Source organism: Dasypus novemcinctus, chromosome 3 (genome assembly GCF_030445035.2).
Source record: "Dasypus novemcinctus isolate mDasNov1 chromosome 3, mDasNov1.1.hap2, whole genome shotgun sequence".
In the NCBI taxonomy this organism is placed as follows: Eukaryota; Metazoa; Chordata; class Mammalia; order Cingulata; family Dasypodidae; genus Dasypus; species Dasypus novemcinctus.
In genome coordinates, this window is record NC_080675.1 from 81802971 (window position 1) to 81824172 (window position 21202).

At 35.3% G+C, this 21202-nt stretch overlaps 1 protein-coding gene across 12 annotated transcripts in view; it reads right to left on the reverse strand.

Annotated features, from left to right (window-relative positions):
• The window catches only part of NPAS3 (neuronal PAS domain protein 3), a 908953-nt gene that overhangs the window by 454910 nt on the left and 432841 nt on the right, over positions 1–21202 (reverse strand). For 6 of the 12 annotated variants that reach the window (XM_058293563.2, XM_058293564.2, XM_023591875.3 and 3 more), the window contains one exon: positions 17300–17376. In XM_058293563.2, coding sequence (XP_058149546.1) covers positions 17300–17376 — 77 coding nt within the window. Of the gene's footprint in view, positions 1–17299; positions 17383–21202 lie in introns of all 12 variants that reach the window. The other 6 variants (XM_058293562.2, XM_012529181.4, XM_058293566.2 and 3 more) reach the window with 1 other exon arrangement.

Sequence of the window (21202 nt, forward strand, 5' to 3'; positions counted from 1 at the left end):
AACCATTTTATCTTCTGTAAGTTAACTCAAACAGGGCAGTGACGCAGAGGAGATATACACAATATCATATCTGCCATGCTTTGCTGCCCCACTGGCATGTAGCATTCACAACATTCCGTCTGCACAAAATTACAATGAACCTATGATGGGTGGGAGTCCAGCAAGACTTATTGTGAGTACAAAGATAAGTATGTCACTTCCTTTAGTAAATGGGATTCTAACAGCTCCAAGAATCCACACTTTCCTTTCAAACTAGAGCTTACTTTCAAGATAGAGGGAAGATTTACCTTCACAATCAAGGACTCCTATCATATCCTTTCTTACACATGTTGCCCTCTATTAGTCAATCACTTACAATGAAAATGATGACAGAAGGAAAGGGAAAAAAGGGGCAACTAATAGTTCAGTTTTTCCTTATTCATCACTAAGTAAAAGATAGAGTGTTGGTCAAATGTACACATATCTAAAAGCAAAATAAAAACAGTTGTGTGAGTTTTGTGCAGGGTTTTGACTATTATAGTAAGAACAAAACACACGCACAATGAAATAAGAGCTTTGAAATAGGAATTGTGAAATTTAGTGATTACACATGTAAGTTATATAAATGCTCTTGTACTTAAATTTAAAAATGACAGGATGAACAGAAAAATTCATGCAAATAATTTTTATTTTTAATTTTTCTTTACTCAGAATGGCATTAAGTAGTAATCAATAAATATTGTATGGGAAGGGGAAAACTTTATATTTTAGTACCATTAATGGCATATTTTTTTGTTCCTGCTTTTAGAACAAGGATCAGACTTTTCATTTTGCCTTGGGTCTTATAAATTAAATAGTTGGCCTTGGGAAAGAAAAAAAATATATATATATATATACACATAACTGAACCACCTTATCAACTATTACGTGTTGCTATAAATGAAGCTAGTTGCTACCACGTTCTTTAGCAAAGAATAATTTGTAATTGCTGTTTTAAACTTTGTAATTTATAAAACATGGAAAAATCTTGATCATTGCTATTTCACACACATAATTGGAAAACAACAAAGGCAAACCCAGCTACACATTCCTTCAGTGATATTATATGGATCTCAAAAGTTTATTTTTTACTCTAGAGAACAGCTGGCATGTATTTTATTTCCAATATTGTTTTCTGGAAGAATGATTCATGTAAATAAAGCAGCAGATCATAACATAATTGGGAAAAGGAACAGTAAAAGAATTGAGTTTTTCCAGTTCCAAAAAAAACAAAGAAAGAAAATCACTCCTGGTTTGTTTGTTTTTTAGAAAGATGTTTGCTAGAAATATAGGAGAGCTGACCAGCCTTCTGGACGAGGGAAGACATCTCTTTCTTTGTTCAATACTATTTCTAAGTGCATTCATGCAAAGCCTTTAGAAAGAACTGTCTTCTCTTTCAAAGGGTTTTGAGTTTGGGACCATTAATCATCACTGTGATAAAGCAATTAAAGGTATTCATAATTAGGATCAAACAAAATGTAAGTAATCAGAAAATTAAGGGGAAAATGACATTATGATGAGACTGTTTTCTTTCACAACCTCTTGGCTGAGAAGGATATTTTCATATTGGTACATGAGGACTTGGGTACATGATACATTAACCCCACTTGGAGACCAGCATGTAAATGTCTTCTTCAAGTCATAAGAATGGACCTTGGCTTCATGTAATCATTTAGTATTGCTGACTTCTTAATAATGTTGCCCAAAAGAGACAATTCATAAATTAATGAACATTCTGTTAGAACTTATATGCACATCTACACAAATTCATGTCAATTCTACAAACATATTGAGTACCTACTAAGAGCATGACACTGTGGAACACGCAAAGATGATGTGATTCTCATCTTCAATTTGCTTACAATCTCATAGGAGACTTAAGAAAGATATGCAATCATTTTGGACTTTTGTCCCCCCAAAGCACACATTGGTACATTCATGTATATATAATTGGGGCAATTTAATATATATATATTTATTGAATAAATGATAGCTGTCTCTCACATTTAATCAATTGTAAATATAAGCATTAGGATTATCTGGGAACTTATCTGTACATGTCATTCTAGACCCAAAATTTATTATAGAAGCAGACGTGGCTCAAACAGTTGAGTGCCTGCCTCCCACATGGGAGGTCCTGGGATTGGTTTCCAATGCCTCCTGAAAAGACCAAAACAAACAAGCAAAACAAACTGAAAAAAACCACCTCAGAGAAGCCGATGTGGCTCAGTGGTTGAGTGCTGGCTTCCCACATATGAAGTCCCAGGTTCAATCCCCAGCCCCTGGTACCTCAAAAAAAAAAAAAAAATTATTATAAATTCCTTGAGAGAGCAGCACCAAAATATACCCCAAAGCCACACTGAATGTCCCTTATATATTGCAAACTGTCTACAAATATCTGTTAAATGTTAACATACAGTGTTTGCTAAACTGGGTTACATTTACAAGGCGGCTGGCTATATATATTTTCTAAGATGAGTAATCTTACAAATACCAAAAATAATGGGTAGTGAGCTCAGTGACAAAACCTGTCTCCCCAAGTCCAACTCACAATTACAATAATCTAGAAGAATTCCCAAGGAACATGGAAACACAATCTAATAATTTAGATATTGATGGAAATAATATAATCTCCCTTTAGATTAATACTATTAATTAAAGACCTACAAGTTAATTCAGGTGTCTGTAAGAAAAGAAAAGCTGGATTAAAAAAATGAATTGGAGTTTAAACAGTGATTTTCAACAGGTGTGACTACAGGAACAACTACAGCATGTAGAAACAAGCTGAAGAGTACCTTTTCCCATTTATATTTCATGTTAGGCTTGAGACTTTTTGGGGAAAAATTACCTTGAGCTTTTTAAAGTATCTTCAGTTTCTTGAAAATAAGACTAAACCCCCCAAACATAGCTGGATGGATATTCTATTAAATGCAGTTTTCTTGATGTGGTCAAAAATGATTCTTCTCCCCTTCTTTCAGCCTCTGCAGGCTGTCCCAAGTTTCCATTTCCGTTAATGACCTATTGCTTCTGTCTGATTCAGTACAGCCCACTGGCTATGGAAATGGCAAGCCTCAGCAGGAGACAGCAAAATGGTCAGCAAACAGGGCTCTGAGCCTTGTCATTTTCCTCAAGTACTTTCACAGGAATGAAATGACAAGCTTTAAAATGTTGCTTCCTGCTCAGGGCAAATATTTCTTTATTAAACAAAAGTGCATGTCCTCTAGTTTCCATTCAAAACATAGCTTAAAGTATGTCACTTGAAAAACTACCACTTTAAAATCGTTTAATACCAAATATTTCTCTTTCTGTCTCTCCCCCACCCCCACCTCAGATTCCAATTCCAGCTGCATACCTCAGTTACTAACAGCTGTGGGATCTTAAGCAAATCACTTTACCTGCCTGAACTTCAGTTTCTTCATCCTTAAAATGGGAATCATAACAGTACTTGGTTTAAAGGATGGTGAGCTATTGCATGTACAGAGTACAGTCCTTGAATGCTGGGTATAGATAGGGGTTCAATAAATATGTTTTGTACATACCATTATTCCCCAAACTTTTGCACAGTTCTGCATGGAAAATCTGCATCCAGGGAACTGGAATCAAATTACTTTCTACATAGATCCAAATTTAACCTTCAATTTTACAGCATCCAGAAATCATCTTACTTTCCTACATTCTTCTTAGAAAAAACGAGTTTTCTTAATACAGCGTTTCCATCCTTAGTTAAATGGAATCCTTCAAAAATGAAAGTGATGTACAGTTTTCAGTGAAAAGACAATGAGCAACACAAGGAGATGTCCTGCCAATTCCATTACTGAACATGTGGCCTCTATGATTATCCTAATTAGAGAAAGAACTGGTTTAGTTCAGCCTGAAATAGTTTCCCACTGAAACCTACCTATATTGTAGTCCTCAGGTAAAGCCAGGTTAAATTATTAGCAATTAGCTACCAATATGTCATATAAATTCCCCAAACTGATTGGTAACCTTCCAGCACAGAACAATTTGATACACTACAATCCAATTCCTACTAAAAAATAATATAGCTTATCTGCGAATCCAGTGAAGCCAATCATTTAGGAGAAATAACAGGTACCAACTTAAAGGACCAGGCCTGAGTACTTTATATTTAGAATAACCCAACAATGTCTTCCAGAAGATTAAGTGCTGTCTAAATTCTGGTTTGGGCTTTTACATTCAGTCCACCTAAATGTGATCTCAGGAGAGGATACAGTTGATCTTACTATGCATTATTAAATAGTTACTGAGTTTTATCTCCTATGTGACTTCAATTCTAAAAGTATAATTTAAAATGTCATTGAATTATCCTTATGGATTAAAGATGCAATTAAAATAGTCATTGATATTATCATTTGCCTTTGTATTTTTGTATAACCCACAGACTTCCCATTTACGAAAAAAGAACTTTCTGCTTCTTTAGGTCAATTCTACCCTTGGTCTAATCTCTACCAGATGAAATTTACAAAACCAGTGTATCATCCTAAAATAGAGTGTAAGAGTGGATTATTTCAAAGGGCATTTTTCTGGTGGCCTAAAGGGTCACCTGCATTTTAAAAATATGTATCTTTAGAAATGACGGAAAGTACTGGACTGATCTGACAATTTCTGCAGCAGTTATCTGGCCTCATCGGAATTTGACCAGACCTTCTGTGTGGGTAACCCATTAGTAACAAATCTTATAGTCCTAGAATGATAAATGTTTACAATAATTTCACTAATTCTCCAAATGTTTATTTTTTCCCACAGTGTTTAAAGCAAATGGTCTGACATTTTCTTTCCTTAGACAGGGTTGTGTTTTGCTGTTACAAAATGACACTGCCCCATGAATTCCTTACCTTGCGATCATAAATCACCAGATCCGGAATTGGCAAGTGTCTGGGAAGTGATATTCACAAGGCCCTAGCACACATTAATAAAACAGCTGGAGTCTGGGTGACTGGAATATCTGACCCTGTTTCTGGGCCAGCCTGCAGGTGACAGTCTGTAGTACAGAGAGGATGGAGTCAAGTAGCAATCCCTGCAGCGCCCCGGCAGGGCCCTAGAATATTTTCTAATGGCTGGTGCCTATGGGTTTTGGTTCCCTCTGATATTTAATGGGGATAGTATTACCCAGGTCAGGATTGGAATAAAAAAACGATCTGCAAAAATGTATCACCCATGATGTGCTTGCCAAGTCCTATTTCCAGAACTGTTGTAAAGAGACAAGAATCACAATTCCATATTGGTTAATTTTCAGAAAGTCAAACACAAAGGGCCAACAGAACCTTAGAAGGAACATTTGACTTCTACTTTTTCCTTCTTGCAAGTCTATATTTTTTTGAGTTTTCAAATTTTCTCTCTTTTTTTTCCTTTCATGCAGTTAACAAAAAAGACATTGGTCTCTCTCTCACACACACACAGGAAAAAAGAGGGTCAACTATTAATACTTAAAGAAGATTCTTCTGTAATAATCTTTCTGCCTTTAAAAAGTCAGTGATGGTCAATACAGATGTGACATAGTATAATTCTTAAATTGTGTTCAATTTAGCTCTTATTGTATTTAGAGATTTTTACTATCTTAAAACAATTTTCATTCTATTTCTCTAAGGCAGACTTTTCCCAAGTGAGTTTTGCTGACCACTGCTGTTCCAGGATGCTCACAGATGTCTGTAATCAACTTAATTTGGGAAACAATGCACATTTCCCACCCCACTACCCAATCTTTCCTCAAACCCAAACTCTCAACAGAGTCAGAAAGACTTGTGAAGTTCTGGAGAATGAGAGCCAGAAAGCAACCCTGACAATACTGAGTTTTGGGTCCATGATAAATAATAATTAGCTGGTATCACTCTACTCCATGTCATTCCTAGTTGATGCTAGGAACAAAAACACAATGTCTACCACCATCAAGAACTATTCTAAAGCCAAAATGAACACAGTATCTGACACAGTTCTGAAGATCCCTGTATGTGTCACCAGAGTTATAAATATCTGTCCAATATGAAATCATTCATACTCATATTGGCACATAATCTTTTCATTTTCTAAGACTTCTCTCACTTTTAAAATTGGCAGTAGGACTATCTGTTTCACTTTTATCTTCAAATAATTCAGTTACCCTAAGTACCTGAGAAAGAACTGCATATGTGTTCTTAAACCTTGCAAACAATTTTCCTATCAGCATGTCCCAGACGAAATCTGGCCAATTACAATGATATGGCGGCTCTTTCCTTTCCTCCACCTACCATATGTGACCACTAAGAGAATGCTTGCATCCTATCAGGCTAGGACCTTTAGACTATCCCCATGGAGACTCACATGAGCACCAGACTCAAAAGGGTATATGCATGATGGCTGAGGAAAATGTACTTTTGTAACTTTAAGTTTGTGAGCAGAGGAAATGCTCCTTGACCAGCCCTGGGCTGATTCTTCCCCTCGCTCCTGGGCTGTTGTGTCTTTCACGGCTACCTTTTACTGAGTACTCACTATGTGCCAGGAACTCTGTATATTATCTCATTTAATTCTCAAAAGCTGTCTATGAGCTAAGACATGCTACCTTCTTCATCTTACAGTTGAGGGAACTGAAACATACAGTGTTTAAATAAATGATCCAAGTCCTCAAAACTAATTCAGAGCATGAATTCAGGTGTAAGTACAACAATTCAAAAGTGTGTGTCTACGTTCCACTGAACTGTGTTGGTCTGCTATCTTATCGTGTTGTCCACTCAACAGTGGGCATGCTGAGCGGCGCAACCATGACTCAGGTTCATTTCCCAGCATTTCCTCAAGTTCCTAATGCAAACTAGGCACTCAGTAAATACATGAAACTTAGTATTTTTAGAATTATTCTCTCATTTGCCTAGATCCTGGCCATGCGGGCCAGAAAGTTCCCATTCATTAGATTCTATCATGTGACTGAACACCACAGCTTTCCTCATTAAGTTACCCCAAACCTCTTCCCTGATCCATACATCTCAGACTATTTCACAGTGAATGGTGTTTACTCTGCAAATCAACATTAGCAAGGTACATAAAAACTCATAGAGATTGCCATATTTATATACCATCAAGAACATCCTGAGACATTCCCTTTCTGATCCTGATGTGGAAAAGGAACCATTTCAGACTTGGCCAAAGATGAACTGAGTGCCACATGCATGCAGAGAATTATATTGTGCACTTCATACAGCAATTAACAGTGTACTGTTTCTGTCCTTTAACTCTTCTGGACTCCTGATAGTTATTTTTTTCCATTTTTCTGAGCAAGTAGATGAGATTGTATAGTATGGGAAGAAGAGTGAATGCACATCACATTTTGGTCTAAGGGAAATTTTATTTCTGGAGTTCCTTTACAAACTCATTTTTTCTAGTTGCCTCTAGATGGCTAAGAGTTTATTCTGACAACTCTTGGTTTTTTATGAGAAGGGTTTTTACCCTCAAGAGTAAAAATATATTCCTACTACCAAATTTAAAATTTTATGGTGAACTAGTATATACTATTAAATATAAATATCATTAACATAAACATCCCATTTGTGTGGTAGTCAATGAAAGCACATAGCATTTATTCTACTTTTAAACTGAGAGAACTTTTCTGACAATGTTCTGGTCTTCTTCAAAGGAATCAGACCTCATTTCCTGTCTAGTACCTCATGTCCTATCTTTCTTGGGCCGCCAAAACTGAGACTTGGTTTAGCAAATTAAATACAGCTTCCTATAGAAATTTTTGGTTATTTCATTAGTCTAAGGCTTCCCACTGATTTTTTGCTAATGAGTGAGCATTAACACTTTCCTGCAAAAATCTGGACAATATTCTGGACTATCAAACATTTAGAAAAAATACTAACAGATGTTTATTAAACACATGCCATATGCCAGGTTTGTAATAAGCGCTTCTAACAAAACTATCTCATTCAGTCCTCACGATTTTGTCACCAGGAGACTTCTACTACTGTTTTCCCCATTTTAAAGATGAGGAAACTGAGGCTTAGAGAAGGCAAAAGACCAATCTGGATCTAAACAGTTACTAAGTAAGCAAATTGGGATGGGATCTGAGGTTGGCCAGATGCCAACATCTGTGCATAACAGCTCTTCCATAATCTGTTTCACTAGAGGAAATAGATAAAAACTGGGCTGGGAAAACAGAAATAGACCAGGCCCTAGTTCAGGGGTTAACTATGACCTTGTGGTGTAAGCATGTATTCATTCATTTATTCACCAGGTATTTCTTGAACCCATACTATACAAAGGGTTCCAACTACACTTTTAATAAGGTAATATTAGTACTTGTTTTGGCCCACTTCTCAGAGATATAGAAAGTTTATAATGCATTTCATGGGATTTGAGCTTTGCAGAGAAAATTTCATGAGTTATTTTTTATACTGTGCCAAAGTGTATGGCTCTAATGCCCCAACTATTTTTATATATGAGACAAAGCAGCAATGATTTTAAAATGACAAGTTTTAAATTTTCACAAGGATAAAATATTTTCTCATATTCAATCATATAAATGAATTTTATATGGCCTAATAAGTTAATTTCAAGTAATAAATTAGACTTTCTCCCCCAAAATGAAATTCTAAGGCAATACAAAATTGTGAAACAATGAATTAGTCATCAACTACTGTGTACCTCAGTTTTTCATTTTAGAGAACAAAAGATTTTGAAAAAACATACTTTCTTGAGATAATGTGAAGATCAATGATATAATTCTTGGCAAACCACACTTTGATTCTCTGATGAAAGCAATTCCCTAAGTATGGAAAATTAAGCCAGATAGTACATATACATATTAGGGTCAGAGTGATGCCTACTTCATTAAAACCCAGGATCTTAGATGAGACACACATTGCAGATGGGAAATCCAATTGCCCATTCTGATACTAGTTTGTCAAACTGTATCATGGATACATCATATTTCTTTCATAAACCCCATTTTAAAAGTAAGGATGCATTCATAGACATATTTCAGTTTACACCTAGATCAGTTACTAATAGAAGTTGTGGATTAATTTGCATCATTAAAAACATTTGCCTAAATAATCAATACTGAAATCAGTTTGAGGTGAGAGTATGGGGAGAAGAGAATAAGACTTGGAAGACTTCTGCTTTTCTTTTCTTTCTTCTTTTTAAATAAAACACCATAAAACTGTACTTTCAATTGTTTTACGGCTCAATCGAGATAAGGTGTGTTTTTTTGGTTGTTCAAGAAAACTTAAAAGCAACTAATTTAAATATGCAAAATTATCTTGAGTTGTTCATACGTGAACTTAAAAGCCATGCAACACAGGAAAATTAAGTAATTATGCCTCCAAGTTATTTACTGCAATTAAGCTCATTTATCATATGCAAATTAGTGCAAACTGGTCTCATTAGTTACTAAATTACTCAATATGAGCTGAACAATGTAGCACTCCAGTTTGTAATGAAAAATCCCTGTAGAGGCAAGCAGTATCAATTAAGCTAATCTGCATATGCAAATATATTCACCAACTTTCTCTTTTCTATATTTAGTTTCTTTTTTTTTTTTGCCATTCTAAATCATAGGAGACTACAGGGTCATTCACCTTTCTCTCCTTTCTTTATCCTAGTTTAAAGAATGAATTTTAAATGTTTCTATTACTTGAAATTATTTTATTTTATTTTAGCACTGATGTCCATCAGAATACGACTTTGTCAATAAGAGCCATTAGGAATAAAAAAATGCAACTTCCTTAGGCATGATCATTTCTTTTATACTGGTAAATTCCAATAAAATAAATTAGTGTGAAATTCCAAGTCTTCAATAAAATAGAAAAATAGACTCGAAGATATCACTATCTTTGACAGAAGTCCTTTGCAAGCACTACTATCAAATGTGAAGAGAATGTTGACAGGCAGAATCTTAATAAAATAATCTGAACCTTTTCATACAGATTACAGCCCTTGAGCTATTTTAGGAATATTCACTTTTCTAGTCCAGATGTTTGAATTGTAGCAGTCAACCTTTTCTGTTGCTGAATGAAATTAAAGGAGATGGCTACAACAGTAGATTTGGGATTCTCCATTCTCCCCTGCCCCCATTATGCTGTTATAAGCAGTAACTTTTGCCTAGACGCTGTGTCTATTTTCTTTACAGAAACTTCAGCTTAATCTTTTACAATTGGCTGGGTCTCAGAGACCGCAGTGTGATTGTGATTAGCAATACTTGAACAATAACACAGATATAAAAAGGTCACAAAATACTATTTATTTTGTTTTACTTATTACATCAACCACACGTTTTCAAATGTTTCTGACAGATAATATATATTTTCATTTATCCAACAATTCGGTGGGACCAAAATAGTATGAGACCTGACTAGTCATCAAAGGATGTCCTTCACCAGTCTTTACAACGTGACCAATAATAGAAATGTAAAAATTTAAATGTAAATCCTGATCTGATCTTTTCTTCTATACCTGATCCTTAACAGCCTCTGTAAAACACAGGCTCCTACATTCCATAGTTGAAGGTATGGAGGGAAAGAAAACATGTGCTCAAAATCTGACATTTCACTGAAGCCTACGGTGTCATCTATCTCAGCCACAGAAATCTCTGACCACTTTGGCTAACAAATAGAAAAATAGCTACACTTAAGTTCATTCCCTCCAATTTAAGAAAACCTGTACCAAAATAAAACTGTTCTGCTAAGGTGATGGCCATATCATTGTCTTCCACAAGAGAGTTCTTTTACTAATAAATGATCCTTGCAAAAATAATTCTCTCTTTAGTTATGCTGGGGGAGACAGGGAATCACGCAACTATTCTGCCCAGTCCCTTCTGACTCATTCCCAGTCGAAGGACCTCAAGGTTTATAATCTTAGAATGTTCTTAGACTTTATCTCTTGGTCTCCCAAAAGGATTTTTGCCCATGGAATGGAATGTTCTGAGAGAAACTGCAAAACTTTCTTAATGGTCAGGAAAATGCAGAGTCAATGGCATAGATACAGGAGGGTTCAGGTGATTTGGCCAAATACAAACTCAACACAAGGAAACTTATACTTCTGTCATTTAGGGCACTTCTTACAGAATATTCTTTTTATTCTCTCATGATTGAGTTTAAATAATAGATACATTCATGTTATCTATGTACAAATATGTGGGTACTTATTATTATATTCATCAATGTGAAATGTTATTTATTTTCTTATTTAAAACTGGTTATAGATAAAGACTACCCTTCCATCACTTTATAAGAATTTAATAATTACTGGCAATGCTATTTATTACACAACATGAGTAATAAAACAAATGCACATCTATATTTCACCATAACGTGGCTAACATGAATATAAACATAAACCTTAAAAGTTTTTTCATGTACCAGGTTTGATGTGACTGTTTTAACATCTGTGAGGTGAATAAAATATTGCAATTTATATAACAATTATATAAGCATTATTTACAGAATGAAAACAAAACAAAACATAAACCCTTCTGCTAAGGGCATGCAAATAATTAAAACATCCCATTCATAAATCTGACACCTAAGGGAAAGTCATTCTATTAGTTAATTTTATGAGTTACAAAGACATTTGATACCATTTTGTGTTTTGTTAAATTCGATAGAGTAAAATATGGATATTTTATCTGGTTGTTAAAACTGGGAAAGTAAAAATAAATACCACTCATATAAACTTTTTTCATGTTAAGTAAAGCATGGAGAGGGACTATTCATGCCATGAGAGGGCTTTTAATGATATTGCTGCATCTACTAAAGAGGGTATCAAATTTATGCATAGTAATGTGTATTATACTCAGGAAGATTCCTACTTAATGACCTCCTAAAGTTCTTGGATTTTTGCTTAGCCTATCACAAAAAGTACAATTCCCAACCTTGGCCTCTTGTCTTCCTGCTCCTCATCTGATTGATAAAAGTCAATAAAAACGGTGTACTAAAATGCCCTGACCCTAGGCTCAATATGTTCAATTCACAGTCCTGCAGTTGCAAGGCTGATGCCCCTTGTACACATGGCTCTTCTGCAGAAGGTACCACTGTCCTGAAATGCATGCCTGAAATGGCTACAGATTCACTGAGGCTATTAATATTGCAAAGGGTGTCTCCAGAGTTGCACAGTGCACAGCCTGGGCAATGGCCCTGCACAGACACAACAATAAAGGATCACTGGATTGGAAATTGGCTTTGGAAGAGCTAATTTCACATTGAAAGGATAACTATTAAGATTAACTTTTTTCTCTCTCAGTGGGAAAAGGGTTAAATGTTAAGGGATCCTACCAAGCTTTTAGTTTTCCTAAGAAATTATATAGCTAATAAGATGTATACAGTGAAAATATTTATTATTGTCCACAGAGCAGGTACAGCAAAAATAACAAAGTCTGTCCTCCATGCCATCCCTAACCCTGTACATCAAAGGGTACCTGATGAGTGTTCCAGTAAAACATCAGTGGGGGCACAGGTAGCAGGGAAGCTTGGCACCTCTTGCAGTAAAGCCACAGGCATTCCCTGAACCATATTCTAATGTTCTCATCTGACCTGTTTTACCCTCCAAATTCAATCAGTCCCCTAATCCTGTTCACTCCAACTATAAATGTCTTAGTCCTTTCCTTTTATAATCGTATTTTAAAAAGCCCTTATCAATCTTCAGGAAGTGTTATAAGCTAGTGTTAGCATCCTGATTGAAATTCCAACTCTGCCAATTAATGAGCCATGTTAGCGCAAGTCAGTTATATAAGTTTTCTAAGTCTTAGCTTAGTCAGAAGACATGCACGAGCATGGCACCTATCTCACAAGTTCATAGTATGAATATGATGTAAGAAGAGAACTTACCACAATGCATGGATGTTGGTACATAGTGAAAATTCAATAAATATAAGCTAAAATCAATCCAGACTAGGCTATTTCTAACTGACACACACACAGAAATACATACAAACACCACTTGATATTTCATAAGAAATGCACAGTTCTAGATATTATCAAAATATCCAAAAGGCAGGAAACTGGTTAAGTTACAATACAAATACATATATAGGATGGAATGGCACTTAGCCATTGATAATAATGAAAACACCCTTTTTCAATACAGACATGAACACAAGAAACAGATTTTAAAAAGATGATTGCTAAAGAGCCAATAAAGTCAGTTTTCCATCTTTTTTGCAGTTTGCCCAAAATGACCCCATGAATCTCAGACATATATACATGTATACTCTCACAATATTAAAAATAAAATTTTCCTTTGACAATTCCTTATCATCTCCCAACTTTCCTTTACTGCAAACATCCAGACTCTTTTGTTCTCCCTTCTATCACTCTTTAGGTTTGTTATTTGCACCTAACACCAAAGACCTAATTGATAAAATTGATGACATCTCTTCAGTAACCCAACTTAAGGGTTTATCCTCAGCAAACTTGATGTTATTAACACTTTCCTTTAGTAAAATCACATCCTGTGGTTTCTTCTTTAGCTTCCTGTAAGGAAGAAACTCTGCTCATTTTCTTTCATTTGCCTTTTTAAATGATGAAATGCGCTAGGGTGTTTTTCCTTAATCTTCTCTCTTTGCTCCACATCTTTTCTATAGGTCTGCAACTCATGACTTGAACTACCTTTCATCAATATGCATGTGATCAGTGATTAGCTCTATTCCCAGCCCTAGCCTGGATCTTGATCCAAAGGACTCATGTTTCCAACTGCTTACCTTATATCAACTAGGCTATTAAACAGAATATCCCTTTCAACTTCTCAGGTAATTGTATCATCAGGCAGCAAGTTTCCAACCTAGAACACCTGTGGTCATTAACTCCTATCATTCCATAGCCTTTCAAATCAAATTAATGACCATGAGCCAGTGATTCTATCTCAATTCCGTATCTGCCTCTCCATTCTGAACCTCTACCTCAGAAATGATCTTCATTTTCTCTCTGTTGTAACAATTTCCTAAATGATCTTTTTATATCAGGCTCTCACTGCTCAAACATATCTTACACATTACTTATTGTTGACAATTCTGGAAACAAATCAAGCCTTTATCTCATCACTCTCCTGTATAAAAAGTCTTCCATGGGTTCATTTTGCTGGATACAGACCAAAACTTCTGGTGTGGCTCACTGGGCCTGGCACAATATTGCTCACATAACTTCTCTATCTGCATTTCTTATGTTCTCCCCTTTGCACCCAAAGTAATGATAAAAAAAAAAATCCTAACAATTCCCAAACAAGATTTACTATTTGCCTCAATGCACTCCATTTAGTGTTTCTTTTGCATGGAGTATTTCCCATTTTCTTTGCCTGATGAACTCTTACTCATCCTTCAACAACTTTGAGAAGATTTCTTTGATACATTATGACAAATGTAAACCCTTGTTTCTTTTCATCCATTGAACTTGAACTGCATGAAGTTTCTCACTTTTATGAAGTCTCCTGGATTGTCTTTGCCCAAATGACTGTAAGCTAATTAAGGAGGACAGAAGTCATGTGCTTAGGAAAGTGAAATCTGTGTTCTTACTACTTGAAATTTTTTTTCATAAATGACTATAAACTCTGAGATTGAGACCATGCCTACTTTGTTGACCACACAGGTTTTTAACAGATATTTTCAAGTGAAACAAGAGTAGAAAGGAGGAAAGGGAAAGACAAATTCATACCAGTCCACATGAACCAAACAAATTCAACCATGGACCTTCCTAAAGGAAAATATGGAAACCAGACCCCTGAGAGACTGTTGAACCTGGCAGAGTCATGGGTCTATGGGCTCAAGGGTTCTCCTGCTAGGAGACAAGATCACTAACTACTACTTCCCGACCCCCTTCTGATCACAATTCTTATATTTCTTGTAGAGGAAAATATATAGCTCTTATACCATATATAATCATTGGTCTTAAAATTAAATGATAATAAGCTCTAATCAGTACGGCAATTTAAAGACCATCTAGTCTAACCACACTTTGATGTCTAATTTGCTTGTAAGCCTTCCTACCAAGTCACCTATGCTTCTCCTTAAAACCAACTGCTTTGTACTTATTCCAAATGTGGATAGCCCTATTCGGAAATTTGCTTACAAGTAGGTGATTTTTTTTCCTCTTTAACTTTCACTCATTTGTCTATTTTTCCAAACTCTGAAGCAACACAGAATATATGTAATTCTTTTTCCATATGAGGCCTTCAAAGATAGATGATAGGTAGATAAAGAGCGAGAGAGAGAGAGAGAGAGAGAGAGAGAAAGAGGTGGGTAGGCAGGCAGGCAGGCAGACAAAAAGAGTGCAATAACATCCTTTTTAAGTCATGTGTTTTTTCCCAAACTAAACTTTACCGGGCCTCTTAGCCAATCATCATGTAACAAGATTTCTAATTCTCTCACCATTTTGGTTATTCTACCCCAAATGGCATTCAATTGTCTACGTTCCTCTTGAAGTGTGGTTCTGAGTAGGGTATGACCAGCCCAGATAGGAGAAGAGTTAGCAGCTTAATTCTATATCCACTATTCCCTCAATGCAGTCTAATATTTCATTGGCATTTGGGAAAGGCATTCAAATATATTTTTACATTATTGAGCTTATGTCAATTCAATCTTCTACGTTTGGTTTTAGTTTTAAATTCTTGAAGCTCCTAAGCCACAGGTTCCCCAACCCACAGGAATTTGGACTCATACTTATTTATAGAAAGAATTCAGAGAATAATCATCTAGGGTTCCTCTTTGAACCATTTCTTCCATTGACTAAGTCTTACACACCTAATGCATCAGAATATAAACAGGAGTGTTCCTGAATCACATCAGAATTTAACAATATATATGTTGTGGCTCATACAAATCTTATAAAGGAGATTCTGAAAAAAGTATGTACAAGAAAGAAGGGAATAAATTTTTGAGGATCTAGAAAGAAATATGATCCTTTCTGTATCTCTGAAACGAATCCTAAATTGCTGCAAACATAATTTAAAATTTTATTTGCATGGCAAAGTAGCATCTCCCAAGGTGTATTTCTAGAAACATCAGTTCTGCGGGTTGTTAACACATATTAGTGGAGAAAGAGAAATACAAGATTTAACAAAGTTAAACAGGTTTCCTTACTATAAGACTTTTTTGGTTCTTAAATTCACAAATGTGAATTGTGACAGATCAGAGCTGATGGAAAATCAAAATCATCTGGGAGGTTACTGAAAATCAAGAAATTGCTGGGCTTCTCCTACAGATTTTGATTCTGTCAGTGGGGCCTGAGGTCCAGAAATGTGTCCTTTGACACAGGTGATTCTACATTTCAGGTGTTTCTGAAAGTCCAAGGAACTGCTTTGGGGAATTAGTAGAATTTGACCCTGAGCTATTTTTCTCATGGAGAATCTGATAAAGGTTTTCTAGGGTGCATACTCTGGGGAACAATATGCTGTATTCACTACTACTTTGACTATCTAGTAAATGAAAGCGGAATAGGGACCATTGCTTAACTCTAAATGGAAGGAATCTGGAGTTTACTTTTTATTTTTACCCAAGTTTATCTAAAAAAACATAATCACATTTTCAAAATACAGTAAGCTATGTATTCCAAACATATTTGCTTCCCTAATTCATGTTAAAAGTGTATCTTATATATTTAAAAGATGTCTGGTCATGGTAACATTTGTCCTGGAAACAGGAATAATGTAGAACGATTATCCATGGATGAAGGTAGATATGTTGAATTGGTGGCAGAGTCTCACAGAAAAATGTTTTCGGTAAGCAAGATGCCAAGTTCGAGGCATATCTTCACTAGGACTAAATAAATGCAGTTTCACCCTAGTACCTGAACATTTATTTGTCATGGAATTCACTGGAAAATCACTTAAAAATTTCATCCTGAAAAAAATTTAATTTGGGAAGGCAAACATTGAGATTGGAAGCACTTACGAATACAAACTCAAGCAAAGGACAACCAAAATTTGACAACACATTACTTTCACAATGTAACTTTGCTCTTCCAAAAAACAATATATAGCTCTAAAAGACACACATATATATCCACCTACAAACACAGCACACATACACAATCATTCTGGGAACAGCCAGCTACTAAACATTGCACATCAACTAAGTAGTGCAATTGATCTATATTATTACAGCACAAATAATACTTGCCCTCCCTTTCTCATTAATATTCTCTCAAGGGATGACTTTCTAAAAAGAAAAAAAATGAATTCATAAGAATTTCAGAATTCTAAGGTAAAATAACAGTCATGTGCATAGCTGAAATAAAAATATTTTTCAAAAGACTAAAGATACGGATTTGTTTTGATAAAATGTAAGCAAGTTTATTTTTATAAAAGGTACCTGTAAAATGTGACTTCCCAAATGTGCTTCAAATACTTCAATGGCTAGTGCACTGGGGCTTCTCCTTCGTTGTGCACCTATAACTTAAAAGAAAAAAAAAGAAAGAAAAAAGAAAGAAAAAGAAAAATCAAGTTGGAGCTCTGATTTCACACCTTCAGCTTAATTTCTCTCTAATTGCATTACCAGGTAGAGATCTGAAACACCATCCAGCATTAATTTTGGTTCTGAGTTTCCTAAGCATAAGTACAGCCAAGGTTTAATTTTCAACTCTGAATATTAATTGCTAGGAACATTCTAAAAACCACATTACATATACATATTTACTTGTTTCACCTTGGACTGTGTTTCCCACACTGGAGGTAAAAGCAAACGAATGTTCAGATTCATTTAAAAAAATAACAGTAAACTGTGATATGTAAAATTGAGGTACTGATATTTTTAGAGCACATATACGCTGCCTTCCCCTCTGCACCTCCCCCCCCCCCAAGAACCTAAACTTTCCCTATCTGCTAGGTTAGAAATAAATTAACAGGAACTGTTGTATTTTTTATGCAATAACATTATCACCATTTAAAGTGTCAGCTAAGGGATATTCATTAACGACTATTTGCACTAGTGTTGAGTCTCAATCTGTCTCAATCTCCTATTTACTGAATACCCACATGTACTCTTCCTCCAGGAGAATAGTCTGACGAGAAGCTCCAGCAGACTCTTGCCTAGCACATCCCTCATTATCAGTGACTGCTCCTTACCTGGAGTACGTGAACAACCCCCTTCTCCTACGAAGTTACTGTTGGTCCTTCCTTCCCTGCAGATCCCACATGCCTTGACTGCAGGCATCTGCCACCCAAGAAGCCCCCACAATCCTTAACAAAAGTGGATTTAATACACATTTATGGGATCCAGAATTGAGGATCTTCTCTTTATGACTTTTTTTTTTTTTTTTGGCACAGGGCCCTAATTTGCTGTTAAATCTGTTCTGGGTATTTTTCCTTTTTTTCTTTTTAATTCTCAGAGATCCTGAAAATCTGTTTGCTTTACAGTGATTTATGAAAAAAACAGTCAGCTATTTTCTATATATCTGACAACTCCTCACGTCTTCCTCCTTTCCTGGAAAATTTTATTACAAATCTCTACTTCCTCAAACCCAGATGCTACAAACTGAAAATAAATTTGAATGGCCCTACTTTCTTCTAAAAACACTTTTCATCTCCTTGACAAGAATTCCAACAAAATGCTGCTGGATAATTCTGTTTCATTTCAGTTATTGAGTCTATCAGTTGAGCCCAAGCTTAATAGAGATTATGATATAAATGCATTTAGCATTACAATGCCATGCAAAACTAGAACACATTCCCCTGCAAGTGAGTTAGTGTCTACAATGTCTGAAACGCACTTTGAAAATGGCATGAGTGTTAACTGTTAATTTTCACTGGCAAGAAAGTAAAAGGGATGTTTTTCAATGGGAAAATTTATAAAATAGAATTGAAGAATGACTGTCATCAATATTTTAGCTAGAAAGGATCTACTCAACGTTCTCATTTGTTCCAGAAGCAAAACACACAACTAATAATCTTAAAATAGAAAAAAAAAGTTTTTCTATCTTAAGATTAATCTTTATTGTAAGTACTGACATATGATTTTTAAAATTTTATTATTCAAATATACTTAAGATAGTACTACTGTGAGTGAGTGTGTGTTTCTGATTAATTTCCTATTCTAACATGCACATTACTCCCTTCAGAACTCCTCTGGCATTTTTGATAATGCAGCTGTCTTGCTGAATACTGTTTTCAGTTTCTAGAGTGTTAATTGCACATTATGGTAGCTTGGTGTGAATGATCCCACATGAATAAAATTTGCAGTCCTTTTTTTTTTTTTTAAGATTGCATGGGGGCTTTGGGGCGGGAGAAGGGGGAAGTTGAAAAACATCCAAAGTGTCCACTCTGTTTCTGAGGCAGTAATTATGATTCAGAAAGCTCCTTATTAATAGTTCATAATTTGGGGGCACTTCAGGACTTCTAATTATAAAGTTCAAAATAAACCATTTCACCTCACAAAAGAAAATTGACTAATTTTTGGGAACATAAACTATTCTACAAAGCATTGGATTAAAATAGTGCCAGGAGTGCAACAGCTAAAAACCAAAGGGGACCCTAAAACATCATAGGAAATGTAAGGAGAGTGATTATTAGTAGAAGGCCCAAGAGGCATGAGCCAGTAACAATGAGTGGTGGCTCAAAAGCCTTCTAGAAGCATCGAGATAACAGTCGGGTGCTACGGGGTTTTCAAGGATAGCCTTTCTTTCCCCGCCTTTCCCCACTCAGGACAGTCACTTCTCTAAATAAATGCTATGAGTGAATTTTATTTTAAAATCTTATTAGTATCAGCCTTGGTCTCCCACATACCCTCATCAGGTCCTATGCCCATCCATCCTACCTGCATAACTATTCTTTGACCTTCAAATCCTCTATTACTGTGAGTGAATGTTGTTAAAAGGGGAAACTGTAGGATATATATGTTGTTAGAATAAATACTGAAGGATAAATATAAGACTGTATAACGCAGTGAACCCTATGGTAGATGAAGGACTGCAGATAATAGTACAAGAATGTTCTTTCATGAATTATAACAAATGTACAACACTAATACAAGGTGGTAATAATAGGGTGGTATATGGGATATATATATACTTAATGTAAATAATGGATGATAGCTAGAACCATTTTAATAACCTTTCATTAATTGTAACAAAGGTAAATACTGTTAAAATTGCACAATGATATTTTAAAAAGTGCTATCATTAATGGTAACGGATGTTCCACACCATTGAACAAAGCACTGGCAGTCAGGTGGTGCACAGGAATCCTGAATTTTATGCAGGACTGTTTTGTAAACTCAGAACTTCTCTAATAAAAAAAAAAATCCTCTAGAAATCTAACTGTGTATCCCAGTACATGCTAGTATACTACAAAGTACCTTGTAAGTAGTTCATGCTATTCTGTTCAGTGGCATTTTTATGGCACTGGAACTTCTCTTGATTTATATGTTTTGCACTTACGCAGGTGATGTGGGGCTGTAATGACAGTTCCTAATTTTACAACCAACATAAATGTGTTAAACAGGAGCCCATTATGCCCCTGGTGGGAGCGCAGCTCTAATGCTACCATTATTAGTAACTCAATAGGTGTTAAATATGTACTTCTTATCTTGTACTTTTTATCTTATCATATTTGGAGTTTTGAGAATTGAGGAAATAATTTGATAATGCAGGAACAATGCAAATATACTTATTTTGTCTCCCCATGTGAATCTTGTTGCATTCATGGCATATCACTGATGCCTAAAGAAAAACTAAAAGGATATTTCCTCAATGATGTGCATCATTCTCAGAAAAGTAATCCATTCCTTACAAAGTTCTCTCAGATTTTTCTATTTTAGAAGTTGCGTGATTCTAAAACCATTTGGTAGCTAAGACACAGCGTACACTTTTTTATTTTATCTATTGATGTATTTTATTTGTTTGTTCAGATCAGACTATTTTTGAAATTTAAAGACCAACTAAATTAAGAAATATATAGGGTATTGCTAAATAAATGATACATGACATCCCTCATCTCTAAAGGTTATATTAGTAACTCACTAACAGTGAGATTGAAGATTTGAATTGCACAGGTTTATATAAACTTTTAAAGGTTAAAGAAAAAGTACAACACATAGAATTCAACTTAAAATTCTATTCAACAAATATTTGCTGAGTTCCTATTTGATGCTGAAAATTGCTTGTAATTGCAATATAACTGTTTTATGAAAACTAATAAATATTCAGAAAGAAAAATTTATGCACTTTGAAACAACCCCCCAGACTCCACATATAAGTATCAACAAACACTACAACACCAT